The sequence below is a fragment of the Leptodactylus fuscus genome, chromosome 11, assembly GCF_031893055.1.
Source record: "Leptodactylus fuscus isolate aLepFus1 chromosome 11, aLepFus1.hap2, whole genome shotgun sequence".
In the NCBI taxonomy this organism is placed as follows: domain Eukaryota; kingdom Metazoa; phylum Chordata; class Amphibia; order Anura; family Leptodactylidae; genus Leptodactylus; species Leptodactylus fuscus.
Genome location: NC_134275.1, coordinates 82203465 through 82226139, shown reverse-complemented (window position 1 = coordinate 82226139; position 22675 = coordinate 82203465). Strand labels below are relative to the sequence as shown.

At 43.3% G+C, this 22675-nt stretch overlaps 1 protein-coding gene across 1 annotated transcript in view; it reads right to left on the bottom strand.

Moving 5' to 3' along the window:
- Window positions 1–2279: 2279 nt before the first annotated feature.
- LOC142184510 (prostate stem cell antigen-like) overlaps window positions 2280–22675 on the bottom strand; it is a 31093-nt gene continuing 10697 nt past the window's right edge. Inside the window, exons 2-3 of the mRNA XM_075259407.1 lie at window positions 6392–6499; window positions 2280–3254 (exon numbers count right to left, since the gene is read on the bottom strand). Of these exons, the coding sequence (XP_075115508.1) occupies window positions 3055–3254; window positions 6392–6499 (308 nt within the window). The 3' untranslated portion in view covers window positions 2280–3054. The remainder of the gene's footprint in view (window positions 3255–6391; window positions 6500–22675) is intronic.

The window sequence follows — 22675 nt, the reverse complement described above, 5'->3', positions numbered from 1 at the left end:
CCCTCCTGGCTGACATGGCTATCCCTCGGAAACCTGTGTGAACTGTAGCAAAGAGGAGGGGGGGTTAACTAATAAGATATATCCCCACCCCAACCACCCACATGCTGTTATTGATATTGATCACAGCATATGAGGGGTTGATATGGGCTAGTAACTTCTGCCGCTGGTATTTAGTCCCTGCCATATCAATGCACCAAACTATTACAGCATTAAAGGGGTTCTCCGGGCTGAAAATCTTTGTTTGTTTGTTGTTTTTTTTTTTTAGAAAGGTGTGTTAGTGCTAGTGATGGGTTAATAGGTGCACCCATACCCCTTTAGCCATGTTTAGTGTGATTTCTGGGTTTCTCTGGTTGCTGCTGCATTCTCTGCATTTGTTTCCAGGTTTTAGCTTCCTGCTGTGCATCTTACTTTGTACCTTCCACACTTGTTCCCTCTCACTCGGCCCCCCTCCTCTTCACTGGGAGCACAGAACGAGAAAGCTGATAGTGCGCCGAATTCAGTGCACTGTTGCCTTTCTAGCGGTGTATTAAACCTCATGTGCCCCAGATGGTGATAGGCCTTCTTTAAGAATTAGGAGCAACAGCTAAAAAACGTTGTGGGAAAAAAATTGCAGTGAATCTCATTGTATTTTTTCCACAGTTTTTGTCTTTGAGTTTTTGTCCCCAGCCCCCCATTGTCCCCGCCTGTGTCTGTTCGGTCTCATGGCCTCATTTCTGGAAATCCTGTATCTAATTGGTCTCAGCGGTCCCATGAGGTGCAGGACTCCCAGCAAGAAGGTGCCGGCACGAGACTAAACGGACACTGGCGGCGGACAATGGAGCAATGGGGACAGGTGAAGGCGCTATTTATTTATTTTTTATTTTACACCTCCCGCCAGGCAGATAAGTTGCTCCAATTCCTGGACAAATCTTTAAAGGATTGATCCATCTTTGTAATATTGATGGTCTGTCCTTAGGATAGGCCGTCAATATTACATCTGTGATGATACAACAGCCAGGACCTCTGCAGATCAGCTCTTCCAGGACAGTGTGGCTACAGGTAATGGTAACACCTATACAGAGTGTAGCAGTAGGTTTAGGTAGTGTGTTGTTGCAAATCGTATGGCGGGTGAGCAGTATGGCTCCCGAGATAGTATTACCTGCAGCCACTCTGTGTTGGTATCACTGGTCTGCAGGGTCCCTAGAATCAATTCCACTGGTGGGCCCTAGACACCCCAGTCCGACACTGGACTCCTAGTACCTTTTGTGAATGGATATTGCTGTATAAATGATTGGGATGTGTTTTTGTTTTATTACCTCTTCATTGCACTTGAGAAAGAGTTTTGTCATATGGAACTAATTACCAATACGCCAAGGGATTTTGATTTAGGTGCAAACACCCCATTGATATTCTGGCATTATCTGTATCTCTTCTGGGCAACCTTTCTAGAAGTAACTTATATTGACCACATAGCATGTAACGAATGGTTTTCACCACCTTCCACCTTCTACTAATGGACACACAGTATCTATTGTAAATGAACATTGTTCTATAGAAGACGGAGATGTGTCTCTGTATGTATGTACTGCTTTGTTACAGTTTCATTGCACTTGAGAAAAGGCAAATTGTGCCCGAAACGCGTCGTGCTGAACTATGAATAAAGAAGTCCTATAACCCAACCTGGTGAAGCGCGGTCCTGACCTTGGTCCCTTTGACTTTGTTGCGATATCATGCTGCAATAAGTTATAATCCTGCAGAAAGCCCAAGTTACCTTTACCAATCTTGGCCTATTATGTATCACCCAGAAGAGAGTTTCGGGACTCATGTTCTTCACGTCTAATCTAGTTGGATTCCTAATTGTATAATAAACCTTGGGAGAAAAGTAGAAATACAGTATATTGTTTCTTAACCATAAAATACAGATGATTAGAGATGGGCGAGTAGTATTCGATCGGATACTCGAATCAGTCGAATACCACGCGGGAAAATTCCATTGAATTCAATGCAAAAACCTCCTCGTGCTCCTCGTCCTGCTACTTCCGGAACTTGGAGGATACAATGTGTCGAACTTTGGTTTCAATGGAAACCGGAACAACATTCCTATTTTTTTCCATAGACTATAATGTTATTCGATATTCGATCATCTACTACTCACTCACCTCTACAGATGATACCAAAAAATTCCACCAGAAAATCACAAATTACCAAATATTACAATTGTTCTTTATTTTACAGGAAAGCAAGATTTTACATAAAAAATGATTAAAAAAAAATGGAGCAAAAAACATAATCCTTAAATCCGAGTCATGTACATAGAAGCCTCTTAGTATCGTCAGTGTATGAATCTGGAATTATAGTGGGGGACTCCGTGCGGGTCATTCGGGGGCGGTGGAGGAGTCGGCTTCAGTTACTGCAGAACTTTACTTCCTCCTTGCCAAGAAAGTCACAGAAGGAGATCGAGATATAGAAGTATGGCCGACATAACCTGAACATTATTCCCACCCAGGGAGTGACAAGCTGTAATCCTGGAGATGGGATTTGTTACCTAAATCCTGGGATTACAGCAGCATCGGCACTGAGTCTAATAGACAATAGGGCAGAGAGGAGGAGGGATTGAGCTAGGACCGGGCTGTAGCATCACATTATCAATAACATGGTGGAATATGGGAAGTTACTTTCAGGAAGTTACAAAGAAGAAAAGATTTGCGGCACAAAGAACTAAGCATTGAAGGGAAAGGCCCCGCCCACGAGGAACTGAGAGCACTGTGAAGATATAGCTTTTTTCTGGAGGTACACGTCAATAGTGTAAAAAATAGTATATGTATATATATCACACACAAATCAAATTCTAGCTTAGAAACGACCTGCTCACAGCGAGGAAAGTCACTTTACAAACAGATCTACTAATCCACTGATCAATGGTGACATTGAAGGGCCAACAAAGGACCAACGTCAACTCTACCGTGAGCAGGTAACAAGCGCACCTCAAATACTAGCGAACAGATTATAGTAATGTGCAAAAGAAACCAGGCATATACAGTAGGCCCCAGGCAGCCATGACATATGGGGAATCCCTCAGAGTGTGGCCATCCACAACGAGATGACGATAGCAATGGCGGTTAGAATGGACACCGAGGGAACGCCGGCTGAATTGCAGAGGTCGGTAAAACAGCATGAAGGAGTTGTTGTCACTTTTATGCCAATGTATGTGATCTCCGAATCTTGATCACAGTTTGTGAGTAGTGAACAAGACTTCTTCTTCAAGTATAATTTACCTGAGGAGGCAAAGAGAAAACCCAAACAATTAAAGAGGACGTAAGAGAAAGTTGACCAGACATGGCCAAGTCTTCCACCAACCCATGGACAACCTTCCACCAATGGCTTATACTATAGTTCAGTGTTTGACATGGGGCCGATAGAGAGAAGGCCCAGCTATGGTCGTGTAGTCTAGTTATAGTCTTATAAGTCTACTCTGCAGCCCGGAGTAATGGCGTCACTACTGAACAAGGGCCATACGTAGGTGACCTCCTCCCTGACACGAAGGTCTACACCTTCCTTTTCTTAGGCCACACTAGATACTATAGACGAGTTGGATTCAATCAAAATTTTCTCAACGTTTTTGGTTCACAAACCCCTCTAATACTCTTCTCCATCACCTCTCTTGGGCCCGTTTGGGCCATCATTCGCTCCCTTGGGTCCTTTTCAGACCTCTGAAGGGTCAAGAGAAGAGGAGTACTAGTTTCTATTATGTGTCCGCACCTCCCTGGGCCTCCACTTATTATATTCTGGGGTCTGAAGAGATCGTCGAGTATAATAATATCACTCCTGGATTGTGCAGAGCAAGTTCGGTCTGAAACAAAACAGATGGACGAACCTGCGAAAATTCGGTGAAACGAATCTTGTGAGGTTTGCCCATCTTCACTTTATACTATATCTTAGGATATCAGAGACTACTTTACAGAGTAAAGTGCACACAGTGATGTCATAGCAGTGGGATAATGATGTCATAGTAGTAGGATAATGCATCGTCTCACTTTTCTGCCATAAAACTGCAATATCCCACAATGGTGACATCACTCTGTGTATTATCCCACTGTTGTAATAGGATAGTTTGTTTATTGTCCCACTTTAGTGACATCACTATCTTTATTATCTCACTGTGGTGACATCACGATGTGCATTATCTCACTATTGGAACATCACTATTATTATCCCTGTGTATTAGGGAAACCTAAATAATTTTCCGCTTTCCCCATCCTGATCTTTCTGCTGATGTTGGTCGCAGTATCGGGCGGCTCTTTACCGATGTGCCCTGTAACCCCATAGTGACTTATTACACCCTAATACACACTGGAAGTTTCCCCTCCCCCTGTGTTAGATCATGACCATCGCCATATTCAGCCACTCACAACCTAACACAGCGATCCAGAGGACTGAAGGACTCACAGCAACCCAATAAATCCGGCCGTTACTGGAGGACTCATCATTACATACAGTGCCTTGCAAAAGTATTCACACCCCTTAGACTTTATCACTTTTTGTCACTTTACAACCACAAACTTAAATATAATTATTTTTTTTTTAAACTCGTTTTATTGAAGAGTGTAGAACAAAGCAAATAATACATATGACGAGAACAGAATGGAAGGACAAGTCAGACGTAAAGAAAACACAAACGAAGAAAGATAAGCCACATCATCCTCTCCTCCCGTCCCTGCACCCTCTCCGTACGTTCCGTGACATATTATACAGAGAAAAGGAAACATTATCATGACGGGAGGGAAGCCGTGAACCCACCGGCACGGACCACCCCTTACGGATTGAAGGCATCAATAGCCGAACGCATTGAAGGGGCAGAGTATTGTGTTATGAGGGAGTCACACCAGGCACCCCAAACTTTATAAAATTTCTGGGGACAGCCTCTGCCTTTATATATAATCTGATTAAACAGGAGAACCGCGTTAACCAGTTTTCGCCATTGGGGAACGGATGGGGATGGAGGGGCCATCCACCGCAAAGCCATGGCTTCCCTCGCATAAAACAAGCATTCCCGAAGGAAGATGTGGACGTGGTGCTGCCACAATTCCTCCTCCAACACACCAAACAGGCACACTTCAGGAGAAAACGGGACAGGACGGTGCAGGACATCCATCAGGAGGTCTACCACCCCCTTCCAAAAGGCCGGAATAACCGGGCAGCAGGTGCCAAAAGTCCGCACGGGGGCCCGAACACCGAAGACCATTAGGGCCAGGTAGCCGACCCTTCCGGTGTAACCAAACTGGAGTCACATAGCATTGGTGTAGAATAAAAATCTGAGACGTAGAGAGGAGATTCTAAAACTTCTTGAAACGTCTCCTCTGTCCGTTCTGGAATATTAGCACGCCATCTCATCAATGTCAGGGCTTCGGAGAGAGATACCGTCACATGAATCAAAGGATCATAAAGAACTGAAATAAGGCCCCCTGGGCCCTGGGATCGTAGCACACCAATAAGCGGGTACTCTGATATGGCAATGAGGAAAGGGCGTGCCGAATCTCAAGGAATCTAAAGAATTGGTGCCTCGGAAGCTCATGGGAGGAGACCAGGGAATCAAAAGTGACAAACACCCCTTGTGTGTATAAGACCGCCAGGGAAGACACCCCAACTTAAACATATTGTATGGAGATTTTCAATAATAACCAACACAAAGGAGCTGATAATTGTGAAATGGAAAAAAAAAATTATATGGGGTTGCATTAAAAAAAAATCTGAAAAGTGTGATGTGCAGAAGTCTTCAGCCCCCTGTACTCCGATACCCCTAAATAAAATACAGTGCGCACAATTGCCTTCAGAAGTCACTTAATGAGTTAATAGAGTCCGGCGGTGTGTAATGTAGTCTCAGTATTAACACATCGGTGCTGTGAAGGCCTCAGTGGTTTGTTAGAGAATAGTAGTGACCAAACAGCATCATGAAGACCAAGGAACTCACCAGACAGGTCAGAGATAAAGATATGGAGAAGTTTAAAGCAGGGTCAGGTTATAAAAACATATCCCACGCTTTCAGCATCCCATGGAGCCCTGTTCAATCTAGCATGCAAAAATGGAAAAAGTATCCTACAACTGCAAACCTACCAAGCAAGGTTCAATTCCCAGCAAGACAAGGACCCTAAACCTACAGCCCGAGCTCCAGTGCAACGGACTATATAAAAGAATATTCATGTGCTACAATGGCCCAGTCACAGTCCAGACCTAAATCCCATTGAGCATCTGAGGCAAAACATAAAAACTGCAGTTCAAAGACGCTCCATCCAATCGAAGTTTGTGGTTGTAAAGTGACAAAATGTGAAAAAGTTCAATGGGTATGAATACTTCTGCAAGCCGCTGTATATGTCCTCCAACACTACTAGATATGAAGAGAAGAATAGTCCTTTACCTGTATTCGCTTTCTCTGTCATACAAACTTCATTTTCTTTACAAGTTACATTTTTAGGAGGAAAAGTACAAGTTCCATAATCACAGACGTAGCATCTTAGAGCGCCACCTAGTGGAGGAAAGACGCCATGAGTAACAGAAAACACCAACAAACACTAATCTATTCATATACAGAACACAATACACACAGCAGTGTCATCTCCTCCATATACACTACTACACCATGTCATGTATACACAGCACAGTACACAGCAGTGTCATCTCCTCCATATACACTACTACCCCATGTCATGTATACACAGCACAGTACACACAGCAGTGTCATCTCCTCCGTATACACTACTACACCATGTCATGTATACACAGCACAGTACACAGCAGTGTCATCTCCTCCATATACACTACTACACCATGTCATTGCAACACAGCACAGTACACAGAAGTGTCATCTCCTCCATATACACTACTACACCATGTCATGTATACACAGCACAGTACACAGCAGTGTCATCTCCTCCATATACACTACTACACCATGTCATGTATACACAGCACAGTACACAGCAGTGTCATCTCCTCCATATACACTACTACACCATGTCATGTATACACAGCACAGTACACAGCAGTGTCATCTCCTCCATATACACTACTACACCATGTCATGTATACACAGCACAGTACACAGCAGTGTCATCTCCTCCATATACACTACTACACCATGTCATGTATACACAGCACAGTACACAGCAGTGTCATCTCCTCCATATATACTACTACACCATGTCATGTATACACAGCACAGTACACAGCAGTGTCATCTCCTCCATATACACTACTATGCCATGTCATGTATACACAGCACAGTACACAGAAGTGTCATCTCCTCCATATACACTACTACACCATGTCATGTATACACAGCACAGTACACAGCAGTGTCATCTCCTCCATATACACTACTACACCATGTCATGTATACACAGCACAGTACACAGCAGTGTCATCTCCTCCATATACACTACTACACCATGTCATGTATATACAGCACAGTACACAGCAGTGTCATCTCCTCCATATATACTACTACACCATGTCATGTATACACAGCACAGTACACGGCAGTGTCATCTCCTCCATATATACTACTACACCATGTCATGTATACACAGCACAGTACACAGCAGTGTCATCTCCTCCATATACACTACTATGCCATGTCATGTATACACAGCACAGTACACAGAAGTGTCATCTCCTCCATATACACTACTACACCATGTCATGTATACACAGCACAGTACACAGCAGTGTCATCTCCTCCATATACACTACTACTCCATGTCATGTATACACAGCACAGTACACAGCAGTGTCATCTCCTCCATATACACTACTACACCATGTCATGTATACACAGCACAGTACACAGCAGTGTCATCTCCTCCATATACACTACTACACCATGTCATGTATACACAGCACAGTACACAGCAGTGTCATCTCCTCCATATACACTACTACACCATGTCATGTATACACAGCACAGTACACAGAAGTGTCATCTCCTCCATATACACTACTACACCATGTCATGTATACACAGCACAGTACACAGCAGTGTCATCTCCTCCATATACACTACTACACCATGTCATGTATACACAGCACAGTACACAGCAGTGTCATCTCCTCCATATACACTACTACACCATGTCATGTATACACAGCACAGTACACAGCAGTGTCATCTCCTCCATATACACTACTACACCATGTCATGTATACACAGCACAGTACACAGCAGTGTCATCTCCTCCATATACACTACTACACCATGTCATGTATACACAGCACAGTACACAGCAGTGTCATCTCCTCCATATATACTACTACACCATGTCATGTATACACAGCACAGTACACAGCAGTGTCATCTCCTCCATATACACTACTATGCCATGTCATGTATACACAGCACAGTACACAGAAGTGTCATCTCCTCCATATACACTACTACACCATGTCATGTATACACAGCACAGTACACAGCAGTGTCATCTCCTCCATATACACTACTACACCATGTCATGTATACACAGCACAGTACACAGCAGTGTCATCTCCTCCATATACACTACTACACCATGTCATGTATATACAGCACAGTACACAGCAGTGTCATCTCCTCCATATATACTACTACACCATGTCATGTATACACAGCACAGTACACGGCAGTGTCATCTCCTCCATATATACTACTACACCATGTCATGTATACACAGCACAGTACACAGCAGTGTCATCTCCTCCATATACACTACTATGCCATGTCATGTATACACAGCACAGTACACAGAAGTGTCATCTCCTCCATATACACTACTACACCATGTCATGTATACACAGCACAGTACACAGCAGTGTCATCTCCTCCATATACACTACTACACCATGTCATGTATACACAGCACAGTACACAGCACTGTCATCTCCTCCATATATACTACTACACCATGTCATGTATACACAGCACAGTACACAGCAGTGTCATCTCCTCCATATACACTACTACACCATGTCATGTATACACAGCACAGTACACAGCAGTGTCATCTCCTCCATATACACTACTACACCATGTCATGTATACACAGCACAGTACACAGCAGTGTCATCTCCTCCATATATACTACTACACCATGTCATGTATACACAGCACAGTACACAGCAGTGTCATCTCCTCCATATACACTACTATGCCATGTCATGTATACACAGCACAGTACACAGAAGTGTCATCTCCTCCATATACACTACTACACCATGTCATGTATACACAGCACAGTACACAGCAGTGTCATCTCCTCCATATACACTACTACACCATGTCATGTATACACAGCACAGTACACAGCAGTGTCATCTCCTCCATATACACTACTACACCATGTCATGTATATACAGCACAGTACACAGCAGTGTCATCTCCTCCATATATACTACTACACCATGTCATGTATACACAGCACAGTAAACGGCAGTGTCATCTCCTCCATATATACTACTACACCATGTCATGTATACACAGCACAGTACACAGCAGTGTCATCTCCTCCATATACACTACTATGCCATGTCATGTATACACAGCACAGTACACAGAAGTGTCATCTCCTCCATATACACTACTACACCATGTCATGTATACACAGCACAGTACACAGCAGTGTCATCTCCTCCATATACACTACTACACCATGTCATGTATACACAGCACAGTACACAGCAGTGTCATCTCCTCCATATACACTACTACACCATGTCATGTATACACAGCACAGTACACAGCACTGTCATCTCCTCCATATATACTACTACACCATGTCATGTATACACAGCACAGTACACAGCAGTGTCATCTCCTCCATATATACTACTACACCATGTCATGTATACACAGCACAGTACACAGCAGTGTCATCTCCTCCATATACACTACTATGCCATGTCATGTATACACAGCACAGTACACAGAAGTGTCATCTCCTCCATATACACTACTACACCATGTCATGTATACACAGCACAGTACACAGCAGTGTCATCCCCTCCATATACACTACTACACCATGTCATGTATATACAGCACAGTACACAGCAGTGTCATCTCCTCCATATACACTACTACACCATGTCATGTATACACAGCACAGTACACAGCAGTGTCATCCCCTCCATATACACTACTACACCATGTCATGTATACACAGCACAGTACATAGCAGTGTCATCTCCTCCATATATACTACTACACCATGTCATGTATACACAGCACAGTACACAGCAGTGTCATCTCCTCCATATATACTACTACACCATGTCATGTATACACAGCACAGTACACAGCAGTGTCATCTCCTCCATATACACTACTACACCATGTCATGTATATACAGCACAGTACACAGCAGTGTCATCTCCTCCATATACACTACTACACCATGTCATGTATACACAGCACAGTACACAGCAGTGTCATCTCCTCCATATACACTACTACACCATGTCATGTATATACAGCACAGTACACAGCAGTGTCATCTCCTCCATATACACTACTACACCATGTCATGTATACACAGCACAGTACACAGCAGTGTCATCTCCTCCATATACACTACTACACCATATCATGTACACACAGCACAGTGCACAGCAGTGTCATCTCCTCCATATACACTACTACACCATGTCATGTATACACAGCACAGTACACAGCAGTGTCATCTCCTCCATATACACTACTACACCATGTCATGTATACACAGCACAGTACACACAGCAGTGGTATCTCCTCCATATACACTACTACACCATGTTTTGTATACACAGCACAGTACACAGCAGTGTCATCTCCTCCATATACACTACTACACCATGTCATGTATACACAGCACAGTACACAGCAGTGTCATCTCCTCCATATACACTACTACACCATATCATGTATACACAGCACAGTAAACAGCAGTGTCATCTCCTCCATATATACTACTACACCATGTCATGTATACACAGCACAGTACACAGCAGTGTCATCTCCTCCATATACACTACTACACCATGTCATGTATACACAGCACAGTACACAGCAGTGTCATCCCCTCCATATACACTACTACACCATGTCATGTATACACAGCACAGTACACAGCAGTGTCATCTCCTCCATATACACTACTACACCATGTCATGTATACACAGCACAGTACACAGCAGTGTCATCTCCTCCATATACACTACTACACCATGTCATGTATACACAGCACAGTACACAGCAGTGTCATCCCCTCCATATACACTACTACACCACACAGTATACACAGCACAGTACACAGCAGTGTCATCTCCTCTATATACACTACTACACCATGTCATGTATACACAGCACAGTACACAGCAGTGTCATCTCCTCCATATACACTACTACACCATATCATGTACACACAGCACAGTGCACAACAGTATCATCTCCTCCATATACACTACTACACCATATCATGTATACACAGCACAGTGCACAGCAGTGTCATCTCCTCCATATATACTACTACACCATGTCATGTATACACAGCACAGTACACAGCAGTGCCATCTCCTCCATATATACTACTACACCATGTCATGTATACACAGCACAGTACACAGCAGTGTCATCTCCTCCATATATACTACTACACCATGTCATGTATACACAGCACAGTACACAGCAGTGTCATCCCCTCCATATACACTACTACACCATGTCATGTATACACAGCACAGTACACAGCAGTGTCATCTCCTCCATATACACTACTACACCATGTCATGTATACACAGCACAATACACAGCAGTGTCATCTCCTCCATATACACTACTACACCATGTCATGTATACACAGCACAGTACACAGCAGTGTCATCCCCTCCATATACACTACTACACCAAACAGTATACACAGCACAGTACACAGCAGTTTCATCTCCTCCATATACACTACTACACCATGTCATGTATACACAGCACAGTACACAGCAGTGTCATCTCCTCCATATACACTACTACACCATATCATGTATACACAGCACAGTAAACAGCAGTGTCATCTCCTCCATATATACTACTACACCATGTCATGTATACACAGCACAGTACACAGCAGTGTCATCTCCTCCATATACACTACTACACCATGTCATGTATACACAGCACAGTACAAAGCAGTGTCATCCCCTCCATATACACTACTACACCATGTCATGTATACACAGCACAGTACACAGCAGTGTCATCTCCTCCATATACACTACTACACCATGTCATGTATACACAGCACAGTACACAGCAGTGTCATCTCCTCCATATACACTACTACACCATGTCATGTATACACAGCACAGTACACAGCAGTGTCATCCCCTCCATATACACTACTACACCACACAGTATACACAGCACAGTACACAGCAGTGTCATCTCCTCCATATACACTACTACACCATATCATGTACACACAGCACAGTGCACAACAGTATCATCTCCTCCATATACACTACTACACCATATCATGTATACACAGCACAGTGCACAGCAGTGTCATCTCCTCCATATATACTACTACACCATGTCATGTATACACAGCACAGTACACAGCAGTGCCATCTCCTCCATATATACTACTACACCATGTCATGTATACACAGCACAGTACACAGCAGTGTCATCTCCTCCATATATACTACTACACCATGTCATGTATACACAGCACAGTACACAGCAGTGTCATCCCCTCCATATACACTACTACACCATGTCATGTATACACAGCACAGTACACAGCAGTGTCATCTCCTCCATATACACTACTACACCATGTCATGTATACACAGCACAATACACAGCAGTGTCATCTCCTCCATATACACTACTACACCATGTCATGTATACACAGCACAGTACACAGCAGTGTCATCCCCTCCATATACACTACTACACCAAACAGTATACACAGCACAGTACACAGCAGTGTCATCTCCTCCATATACACTACTACACCATATCATGTATACACAGCACAGTACACAGCAGTGTCATCTCCTCCATATACACTACTACACCATGTCATGTATACACAGTACAGTACACAGCAGTGTCATCTCCTCCATATACACTACTACACCATGTCATGTATACACAGCACAGTACACAGCAGTGTCATCTCCTCCATATACACTACTACACCATGTCATGTATACACAGCACAGTACACAGCAGTGTAATCTCCTCCATATAAACTACTACACCATGTCATGTATGCACAGCACAGTACACAGCAGTGTCATCTCCTCCATATACACTACTACACCATGTCATGTATACACAGCACAGTACACAGCAGTGTCATCTCCTCCATATATACTACTACACCATGTCATGTATACACAGCACAGTACACAGCAGTGTCATCTCCTCCATATATACTACTACACCACGTCATGTATACACAGCACAGTACACACAGCAGTGTCATCTCCTCCATATACACTACTACACCATGTCATGTATACACAGCACAGTACACAGCAGTGTCATCTCCTCCATATACACTACTACACCATGTCATGTATACACAGCACAGTACACAGCAGTGTCATCCCCTCCATATACACTACTACACCATGTCATGTATACACAGCACAGTACACAGCAGTGTCATCTCCTCCATATACACTACTACACCATGTCATGTATACACAGCACAGTACACAGCAGTGTCATCTCCTCCATATACACTACTACACCACACAGTATACACAGCACAGTACACAGCAGTGTCATCTCCTCTATATACACTACTACACCATGTCATGTATACACAGCACAGTACACAGCAGTGTCATCTCCTCCATATACACTACTACACCATATCATGTACACACAGCACAGTGCACAACAGTATCATCTCCTCCATATACACTACTACACCATATCATGTATACACAGCACAGTGCACAGCAGTGTCATCTCCTCCATATATACTACTGCACCATGTCATGTATACACAGCACAGTACACAGCAGTGCCATCTCCTCCATATATACTACTACACCATGTCATGTATACACAGCACAGTACACAGCAGTGTCATCTCCTCCATATATACTACTACACCATGTCATGTATACACAGCACAGTACACAGCAGTGTCATCTCCTCCATATACACTACTATGCCATGTCATGTATACACAGCACAGTACACAGAAGTGTCATCTCCTCCATATACACTACTACACCATGTCATGTATACACAGCACAGTACACAGCAGTGTCATCTCCTCCATATACACTACTACACCATGTCATGTATACACAGCACAGTACACAGCAGTGTCATCTCCTCCATATACACTACTACACCATGTCATGTATATACAGCACAGTACACAGCAGTGTCATCTCCTCCATATATACTACTACACCATGTCATGTATACACAGCACAGTACACGGCAGTGTCATCTCCTCCATATATACTACTACACCATGTCATGTATACACAGCACAGTACACAGCAGTGTCATCTCCTCCATATACACTACTATGCCATGTCATGTATACACAGCACAGTACACAGAAGTGTCATCTCCTCCATATACACTACTACACCATGTCATGTATACACAGCACAGTACACAGCAGTGTCATCTCCTCCATATACACTACTACACCATGTCATGTATACACAGCACAGTACACAGCAGTGTCATCTCCTCCATATACACTACTACACCATGTCATGTATACACAGCACAGTACACAGCACTGTCATCTCCTCCATATATACTACTACACCATGTCATGTATACACAGCACAGTACACAGCAGTGTCATCTCCTCCATATATACTACTACACCATGTCATGTATACACAGCACAGTACACAGCAGTGTCATCTCCTCCATATACACTACTATGCCATGTCATGTATACACAGCACAGTACACAGAAGTGTCATCTCCTCCATATACACTACTACACCATGTCATGTATACACAGCACAGTACACAGCAGTGTCATCTCCTCCATATACACTACTACACCATGTCATGTATACACAGCACAGTACACAGCAGTGTCATCCCCTCCATATACACTACTACACCATGTCATGTATACACCGCACAGTACATAGCAGTGTCATCTCCTCCATATATACTACTACACCATGTCATGTATACACAGCACAGTACACAGCAGTGTCATCTCCTCCATATATACTACTACACCAAGTCATGTATACACAGCACAGTACACAGCAGTGTCATCTCCTCCATATACACTACTACACCATGTCATGTATATACAGCACAGTACACAGCAGTGTCATCTCCTCCATATACACTACTACACCATGTCATGTATACACAGCACAGTACACAGCAGTGTCATCTCCTCCATATACACTACTACACCATGTCATGTATATACAGCACAGTAAACAGCAGTGTCATCTCCTCCATATACACTACTACACCATGTCATGTATACACAGCACAGTACACAGCAGTGTCATCTCCTCCATATACACTACTACACGATGTCATGTATACACGGCACAGTACACAGCAGTGTCATCTCCTCCATATACACTACTACACCATGTCATGTATACACAGCACAGTACACAGCAGTGTCATCTCCTCCATATACACTACTACACCATGTCATGTATACACAGCACAGTACACAGCAGTGTCATCTCCTCCATATACACTACTACACCATGTCATGTATACACAGCACAGTACACAGCAGTGTCATCTCCTCCATATACACTACTACACCATATCATGTACACACAGCACAGTGCACAGCAGTGTCATCTCCTCCATATACACTACTACACCATGTCATGTATACACAGCACAGTACACAGCAGTGTCATCTCCTCCATATACACTACTACACCATGTCATGTATACACAGCACAGTACACACAGCAGTGGTATCTCCTCCATATACACTACTACACCATGTTTTGTATACACAGCACAGTACACAGCAGTGTCATCTCCTCCATATACACTACTACACCATGTCATGTATACACAGCACAGTACACAGCAGTGTCATCTCCTCCATATACACTACTACACCATATCATGTATACACAGCACAGTAAACAGCAGTGTCATCTCCTCCATATATACTACTACACCATGTCATGTATACACAGCACAGTACACAGCAGTGTCATCTCCTCCATATACACTACTACACCATGTCATGTATACACAGCACAGTACACAGCAGTGTCATCTCCTCCATATACACTACTACACCATGTCATGTATACACAGCACAGTACACAGCAGTGTCATCTCCTCCATATACACTACTACACCATGTCATGTATACACAGCACAGTACACAGCAGTGTCATCCCCTCCATATACACTACTACACCACACAGTATACACAGCACAGTACACAGCAGTGTCATCTCCTCTATATACACTACTACACCATGTCATGTATACACAGCACAGTACACAGCAGTGTCATCTCCTCCATATACACTACTACACCATATCATGTACACACAGCACAGTGCACAACAGTATCATCTCCTCCATATACACTACTACACCATATCATGTATACACAGCACAGTGCACAGCAGTGTCATCTCCTCCATATATACTACTACACCATGTCATGTATACACAGCACAGTACACAGCTGTGCCATCTCCTCCATATATACTACTACACCATGTCATGTATACACAGCACAGTACACAGCAGTGTCATCTCCTCCATATATACTACTACACCATGTCATGTATACACAGCACAGTACACAGCAGTGTCATCCCCTCCATATACACTACTACACCATGTCATGTATACACAGCACAGTACACAGCAGTGTCATCTCCTCCATATACACTACTACACCATGTCATGTATACACAGCACAATACACAGCAGTGTCATCTCCTCCATATACACTACTACACCATGTCATGTATACACAGCACAGTACACAGCAGTGTCATCTCCTCCATATACACTACTACACCATGTCATGTATACACAGTACAGTACACAGCAGTGTCATCTCCTCCATATACACTACTACACCATGTCATGTATACACAGCACAGTACACAGCAGTGTCATCTCCTCCATATACACTACTACACCATGTCATGTATACACAGCACAGTACACAGCAGTGTCATCTCCTCCATTTAAACTACTACACCATGTCATGTATACACAGCACAGTACACAGCAGTGTCATCTCCTCCATATACACTACTACACCATGTCATGTATACACAGCACAGTACACAGCAGTGTCATCTCCTCCATATATACTACTACACCATGTCATGTATACACAGCACAGTACACAGCAGTGTCATCTCCTCCATATATACTACTACACCACGTCATGTATACACAGCACAGTACACACAGCAGTGTCATCTCCTCCATATACACTACTACACCATGTCATGTATACACAGCACAGTACACAGCAGTGTCATCTCCTCCATATACACTACTACACCATGTCATGTATACACAGCACAGTACACAGCAGTGTCATCTCCTCCATATATACTACTACACCATGTCATGTATACACAGCACAGTACACAGCAGTGTCATCTCCTCCATATACACTACTACACGATGTCATGTATACACGGCACAGTACACAGCAGTGTCATCTCCTCCATATACACTACTACACCATGTCATGTATACACAGCACAGTACACAGCAGTGTCATCTCCTCCATATACACTACTACAACATGTCATGTATACACAGCACAGTACACAGCAGTGTCATCTCCTCCATATACACTACTACACCATGTCATGTATACACAGTACAGTACACAGCAGTGTCATCTCCTCCATATACACTACTACACCATGTCATGTATACACAGCACAGTACACAGCAGTGTCATCTCCTCCATATACACTACTACACCATGTCATGTATACACAGCACAGTACACAGCAGTGTCATCTCCTCCATATACACTACTACACCATGTCATGTATACACAGCACAATACACAGCAGTGTCATCTCCTCCATATACACTACTACACCATGTCATGTATACACAGCACAGTACACAGCAGTGTCATCTCCTCCATATACACTACTACACCATGTCATGTATACACAGTACAGTACACAGCAGTGTCATCTCCTCCATATACACTACTACACCATGTCATGTATACACAGCACAGTACACAGCAGTGTCATCTCCTCCATATACACTACTACACCATGTCATGTATACACAGCACAGTACACAGCAGTGTCATCTCCTCCATTTAAACTACTACACCATGTCATGTATACACAGCACAGTACACAGCAGTGTCATCTCCTCCATATACACTACTACACCATGTCATGTATACACAGCACAGTACACAGCAGTGTCATCTCCTCCATATATACTACTACACCATGTCATGTATACACAGCACAGTACACAGCAGTGTCATCTCCTCCATATATACTACTACACCACGTCATGTATACACAGCACAGTACACACAGCAGTGTCATCTCCTCCATATACACTACTACACCATGTCATGTATACACAGCACAGTACACAGCAGTGTCATCTCCTCCATATACACTACTACACCATGTCATGTATACACAGCACAGTACACAGCAGTGTCATCTCCTCCATATATACTACTACACCATGTCATGTATACACAGCACAGTACACAGCAGTGTCATCCCCTCCATATACACTACTACACCATGTCATGTATACACAGCACAGTACACAGCAGTGTCATCTCCTCCATATATACTACTACACCATGTCATGTATACACAGCACAGTACACAGCAGTGTCATCTCCTCCATATACACTACTACACGATGTCATGTATACACGGCACAGTACACAGCAGTGTCATCTCCTCCATATACACTACTACACCATGTCATGTATACACAGCACAGTACACAGCAGTGTCATCTCCTCCATATACACTACTACAACATGTCATGTATACACAGCACAGTACACAGCAGTGTCATCTCCTCCATATACACTACTACACCATGTCATGTATACACAGTACAGTACACAGCAGTGTCATCTCCTCCATATACACTACTACACCATGTCATGTATACACAGCACAGTACACAGCAGTGTCATCTCCTCCATATACACTACTACACCATGTCATGTATACACAGCACAGTACACAGCAGTGTCATCTCCTCCATATACACTACTACACCATGTCATGTATACACAGCACAATACACAGCAGTGTCATCTCCTCCATATACACTACTACACCATGTCATGTATACACAGCACAGTACACAGCAGTGTCATCTCCTCCATATACACTACTACACCATGTCATGTATACACAGTACAGTACACAGCAGTGTCATCTCCTCCATATACACTACTACACCATGTCATGTATACACAGCACAGTACACAGCAGTGTCATCTCCTCCATATACACTACTACACCATGTCATGTATACACAGCACAGTACACAGCAGTGTCATCTCCTCCATTTAAACTACTACACCATGTCATGTATACACAGCACAGTACACAGCAGTGTCATCTCCTCCATATACACTACTACACCATGTCATGTATACACAGCACAGTACACAGCAGTGTCATCTCCTCCATATATACTACTACACCATGTCATGTATACACAGCACAGTACACAGCAGTGTCATCTCCTCCATATATACTACTACACCACGTCATGTATACACAGCACAGTACACACAGCAGTGTCATCTCCTCCATATACACTACTACACCATGTCATGTATACACAGCACAGTACACAGCAGTGTCATCTCCTCCATATACACTACTACACCATGTCATGTATACACAGCACAGTACACAGCAGTGTCATCTCCTCCATATATACTACTACACCATGTCATGTATACACAGCACAGTACACAGCAGTGTCATCCCCTCCATATACACTACTACACCATGTCATGTATACACAGCACAGTACACAGCAGTGTCATCTCCTCCATATACACTACTACACCATGTCATGTATACACAGCACAGTACACAGCAGTGTCATCTCCTCCATATACACTACTACACCATGTCATGTATACACAGCACAGTACACAGCAGTGTCATCCCCTCCATATACACTACTACACCACACAGTATACACAGCACAGTACACAGCAGTGTCATCTCCTCTATATACACTACTACACCATGTCATGTATACACAGCACAGTACACAGCAGTGTCATCTCCTCCATATACACTACTACACCATATCATGTACACACAGCACAGTGCACAACAGTATCATCTCCTCCATATACACTACTACACCATATCATGTATACACAGCACAGTGCACAGCAGTGTCATCTCCTCCATATATACTACTACACCATGTCATGTATACACAGCACAGTACACAGCAGTGCCATCTCCTCCATATATACTACTACACCATGTCATGTATACACAGCACAGTACACAGCAGTGTCATCTCCTCCATATATACTACTACACCATGTCATGTATACACAGCACAGTACACAGCAGTGTCATCCCCTCCATATACACTACTACACCATGTCATGTATACACAGCACAGTACACAGCAGTGTCATCTCCTCCATATACACTACTACACCATGTCATGTATACACAGCACAATACACAGCAGTGTCATCTCCTCCATATACACTACTACACCATGTCATGTATACACAGCACAGTACACAGCAGTGTCATCTCCTCCATATACACTACTACACCATGTCATGTATACACAGTACAGTACACAGCAGTGTCATCTCCTCCATATACACTACTACACCATGTCATGTATACACAGCACAGTACACAGCAGTGTCATCTCCTCCATATACACTACTACACCATGTCATGTATACACAGCACAGTACACAGCAGTGTCATCTCCTCCATTTAAACTACTACACCATGTCATGTATACACAGCACAGTACACAGCAGTGTCATCTCCTCCATATACACTACTACACCATGTCATGTATACACAGCACAGTACACAGCAGTGTCATCTCCTCCATATATACTACTACACCATGTCATGTATACACAGCACAGTACACAGCAGTGTCATCTCCTCCATATATACTACTACACCACGTCATGTATACACAGCACAGTACACACAGCAGTGTCATCTCCTCCATATACACTACTACACCATGTCATGTATACACAGCACAGTACACAGCAGTGTCATCTCCTCCATATACACTACTACACCATGTCATGTATACACAGCACAGTACACAGCAGTGTCATCTCCTCCATATATACTACTACACCATGTCATGTATACACAGCACAGTACACAGCAGTGTCATCCCCTCCATATACACTACTACACCATGTCATGTATACACAGCACAGTACACAGCAGTGTCATCTCCTCCATATACACTACTACACCATGTCATGTATACACAGCACAGTACACAGCAGTGTCATCTCCTCCATATACACTACTACACCATGTCATGTATACACAGCACAGTACACAGCAGTGTCATCCCCTCCATATACACTACTACACCACACAGTATACACAGCACAGTACACAGCAGTGTCATCTCCTCTATATACACTACTACACCATGTCATGTATACACAGCACAGTACACAGCAGTGTCATCTCCTCCATATACACTACTACACCATATCATGTACACACAGCACAGTGCACAACAGTATCATCTCCTCCATATACACTACTACACCATATCATGTATACACAGCACAGTGCACAGCAGTGTCATCTCCTCCATATATACTACTACACCATGTCATGTATACACAGCACAGTACACAGCAGTGCCATCTCCTCCATATATACTACTACACCATGTCATGTATACACAGCACAGTACACAGCAGTGTCATCTCCTCCATATATACTACTACACCATGTCATGTATACACAGCACAGTACACAGCAGTGTCATCCCCTCCATATACACTACTACACCATGTCATGTATACACAGCACAGTACACAGCAGTGTCATCTCCTCCATATACACTACTACACCATGTCATGTATACACAGCACAATACACAGCAGTGTCATCTCCTCCATATACACTACTACACCATGTCATGTATACACAGCACAGTACACAGCAGTGTCATCCCCTCCATATACACTACTACACCAAACAGTATACACAGCACAGTACACAGCAGTGTCATCTCCTCCATATACACTACTACACCATGTCATGTATACACAGCACAGTACACAGCAGTGTCATCTCCTCCATATACACTACTACACCATGTCATGTATACACAGTACAGTACACAGCAGTGTCATCTCCTCCATATACACTACTACACCATGTCATGTATACACAGCACAGTACACAGCAGTGTCATCTCCTCCATATACACTACTACACCATGTCATGTATACACAGCACAGTACACAGCAGTGTCATCTCCTCCATATAAACTACTACACCATGTCATGTATACACAGCACAGTACACAGCAGTGTCATCTCCTCCATATACACTACTACACCATGTCATGTATACACAGCACAGTACACAGCAGTGTCATCTCCTCCATATATACTACTACACCATGTCA